Source organism: Propithecus coquereli, unplaced genomic scaffold, assembly GCF_000956105.1.
Source record: "Propithecus coquereli isolate 6110/MARCELLA unplaced genomic scaffold, Pcoq_1.0 Scaffold53, whole genome shotgun sequence".
NCBI lineage: Eukaryota > Metazoa > Chordata > Mammalia > Primates > Indriidae > Propithecus > Propithecus coquereli.
In genome coordinates this window covers 864,303-867,943 of record NW_012151174.1, presented here as the reverse complement: position 1 = coordinate 867,943, position 3,641 = coordinate 864,303, and the positions used below count along the sequence as shown (strand labels likewise).

At 57.6% G+C, this 3,641-nt stretch overlaps 1 protein-coding gene across 1 annotated transcript in view; it reads left to right on the top strand.

The window, feature by feature from the left end:
* SPTBN4 (spectrin, beta, non-erythrocytic 4) overlaps positions 1 to 3,641 on the top strand; it is a 77,585-nt gene that overhangs the window by 63,794 nt on the left and 10,150 nt on the right. Inside the window, exons 24-26 of the mRNA XM_012656965.1 lie at positions 722 to 926; positions 1,311 to 1,691; positions 3,235 to 3,479. Of these exons, the coding sequence (XP_012512419.1) occupies positions 722 to 926; positions 1,311 to 1,691; positions 3,235 to 3,479 (831 nt within the window). The remainder of the gene's footprint in view (positions 1 to 721; positions 927 to 1,310; positions 1,692 to 3,234; positions 3,480 to 3,641) is intronic.

Sequence of the window (3,641 nt, the reverse complement as noted above, 5' to 3'; positions counted from 1 at the left end):
GTCTGGGCGGTGTCTGGGCGGTGTCTGGGCAGCGTCTGGACAGTGTCTGGGCGGCGTCTGGGCGGTGTCTGGGCGGTGTCTGGGCGGCGTCTGGGCGGCGTCTGGGCGGTGTCTGGGCAGTGTCTGGGCAGCGTCTGGGCGGCGTCTGGGCAGTGTCTGGGCGGCGTCTGGGCGGTGTCTGGGCGGTGTCTGGGCGGCGTCTGGGCAGTGTCTGGGCAGCGTCTGGGAGGAGAGAAAAGCCTGGAGTGCTGAGACTGGGTATGGGGGAAGGGCCTCAGACCTCCTGGGATAGTGTGGCTGTCCAGGGCTGGACCGGGGCTGGGATCTGAGTGGGGATAAAGGGGAGACCTCTGTCCCAGTGAGCGGGAGACTGGGACTGGTAGGGGGTAGATTGGCTGCAGATCCCAATGGGGAGTGTGGAGCCCCACCCAGGTCACCGGATGGGAGGGGTGTGGGGCTGCAGAGATCAACCCAGGGAGGCTGGGGCAGGGGGAGCTCATCCCGCTAGGGAAGCAAAGCTTTCCCTGGTGCGGAGATGCAAGTACGGCTGAATTGAGACTTGCAGAAAACAGAGCACCAGAGGGACTCTGAGAAGACGCGACCCTGCCTGGAGATTCAGAGGAAACACAGCCCTGCCCTGGGAGGGAGGTGACAGGGGGTGGCAGCTCTGCCCCGGAAGTCTCAGGGGGCTCCATCCCTGCCCCTCCCTGTCCCCCACCAGCGAGCAGATCAGCCGGCGGCAGTCTCAGGTGGACCGCCTGTACGTGGCGCTCAAGGAGCTGGGCGAGGAGCGCAGGGTGGGCCTGGAGCAGCAGTACTGGCTGTACCAGCTCAGCCGCCAGGTGGACGAGCTGGAGCACTGGATTGCCGAGAAGGAGGTGGTGGCTGGTTCCCCCGAGCTCGGCCAGGACTTCGAGCACGTCTCGGTGAGCATCGTTAGTAGTAACAGCGACACCGGGGGCCATGGCGTGTGCTGCTAAGGTTCTCTGGGCCTCAGTTTCCCCATCCATAGTAGAAGGATGATAATAGCACCCACCTCATGGCTCTGCTATGAAACAAACGAGTTAATATAATGGAAAGCACTTAGGACCACGCTTTTCACACGTAGTGCCTAATACAGCGTGAGCTATTATCATCTTATTTTATTACTGTCACTATTATTGCTATAGAGTAGGTGTTCAGTAAGTGTCAGATATTATTTTGATGATGATGATGGTCATTACTCATGCTTGCCACACAGTGGGAGGTTGGAGGGGGCTGGTGTAGGCAGCCCCTTTGCCCACTTTGCTGTACCCACTTCCTGGTGGCAGGTGCTGCAGGAGAAATTCTCGGAGTTTGCCAACGAGACCGGCACGGCAGGGCGGGAGCGGCTGGCAGCTGTGAACCAGATGGTGGACGAGCTGATTGAATGTGGCCACACGGCAGCGGCCACCATGGCCGAGTGGAAGGACGGCCTGAACGAGGCCTGGGCCGAGCTGCTCGAGCTCATGGGCACACGGGCCCAGCTGCTGGCTGCCTCTCGAGAGCTGCACAAATTCTTCAGCGATGCCCGAGAGCTTCAGGGACAGATCGAGGAGAAGCGGAGGCGGCTGCCCCGCCTGACGGCCCCGCCGGAGCCGAGACCCAGTGCGAGCTCCATGCAGAGGACCCTGCGAGCCTTTGAGCATGACCTGCAGCTCCTCGTGTCCCAGGTGGGGCGCCGGCGGCCGTAGGGGCAGGTGGGAGGGCCTGGGTATCTGTGGGCAGCAGAGCAGGCAGAAATCAGGCTGTGGAGTGGGTCAAAATTAGGCAGTGGAACAGACAGAAAGCAGACCGCAGAACAGGAAGAAAATTAGGTAACGGGGCACAGAGAAAATGGACCGATCGCATGGGGTACAGAAATCAGGTAGGGGCAGGAAAGGGTGATGCCGTAGGTCTGAGAGAAATTACACAGTGTTTCCAATAGAGATTGGGCAGCAGCTCTCCTGAAACTGCGAGGCGAATTTTACCTAAATCCAGATGGAGGGTCTAAAGGGAATTGCAAGAGGGCCAAGAGAAATCTGACTGTGGTGCAGACAGAAATGAGACGGCAGGTCTCTGATAGAGCTCATATGATTTTTCTGAAAGAAATCTGATGGAGGTGGATTTAATGGAAAAGGCAACAAAGCTAATAGAAATCAGGCGGAGGGGCTGATGGAGATTGGGCGGTGGATCCGAGCAATCAGATGGAAGTAAAGCTGTGGGCCTAACGGGACTCAGGCAGCAGAACTGAGGAAATTGAGTTGCAGGTCTAATGGAAGATAGGAATTGGACGCTTATTTTTATGTATTGGACAGATGACTGTTAGAAATCAGGCTGCGAGACTGATGGCGATGAAGCCGTGGATCTGACAGAAATGGGGTGGTCGCTCCAAAAGAAATCAGGTCATTGAACCAATAGAAATTGGGCAGGAGACTGATGGCAATTGAAAAGCCAGTCTGAGGGAAGCTGGGCTACTAGGAGGTAGAGGGCCTGAAATAAATTGAGTGGAAAAAATTATATAGTATGTCTAATAGGCATCAGCGTGGAAAGGGGTTTCCTGAAAGGAACAGGGGAGAGGTGAGCCTGCCTGAAAAAGGAGGTGACAGTCCCACTGGAAATAGAACTCTTAGACCAAAGAAATCAGGAAGTGGACTGAAAAAAACCTACTAGTAGATCTAAAAGAAGTCAGAGGCCGGGCGCAGTGGCTCAGCCCTATAATCCTAGCACTTTGGGAGGCTGAAGCAGGAGGATGGCTTGAGGCTGGGAGTTTGGGACCAGCCTGGGCAATAGCAAGACCCCATCTCTACCTAAAAAAAAAATTAAAAATTAGCGGGACGTGGTGGTGTGCACCTGTAGTCAGTCCCAGCTACTGGGGAGGCTGAGGCAGGAGGATCACTTGAGCCCAGGAGTTTGAGGTTGCAGTGAGCTGTGATGGCGCCACTGCACTCTAGCCCAGGCAGCAGAGCAAGCCTCTTTCTCAAATGAATGAATGAATGAATGAATGAATGAAGTCAGAAGGCAGGCAAGTCAAAGAGAAGTCAGGCAGCGGACCTGAAGGAAGCCCAGTTGTGGGATCGCCGGGTACAGGCTCCTTACAGCTTGGGGCTCTGCACTCAAGCGGATGGGGGGAAAGAGTGGGCAGAGCCTGGGTCCCTGAGACTGGGTATGGGGGAAGGGCCTCAGACCTCCTGGGATAGTGTGGAGGGCTGGCGCCCGACCCAGCGTGCCCCCCAGGTGCGGCAGCTGCAGGAAGGGGCAGCCCAGCTGCGGACGGTGTATGCGGGTGAACACGCCGAGGCCATCGCCAGCCGGGAGCAGGAGGTGCTGCAGGGCTGGAAGGAGCTGCTGGCAGCCTGCGAGGACGCCCGCCTGCACGTCAGCTCCACGGCCGATGCCCTGCGCTTCCACAGCCAAGCCCGCGACCTGCTCTCCTGGATGGATGGCATCGCCGGCCAGATTGGGGCAGCGGACAAGCCCAGGTGCCCCTCATCCCTCCTCGGGCTTCCTACCTGTCTCTGGCAGCCTCCCTCGGCCACCCCCAGCCCATCGACAATCCCCTTCCCATAAGAAATCGCGACAGTCAATCCCTGCATGGCACCTCTATGTGCCAGGCACTGTTCTAGATGTTTCATGTGTATCAA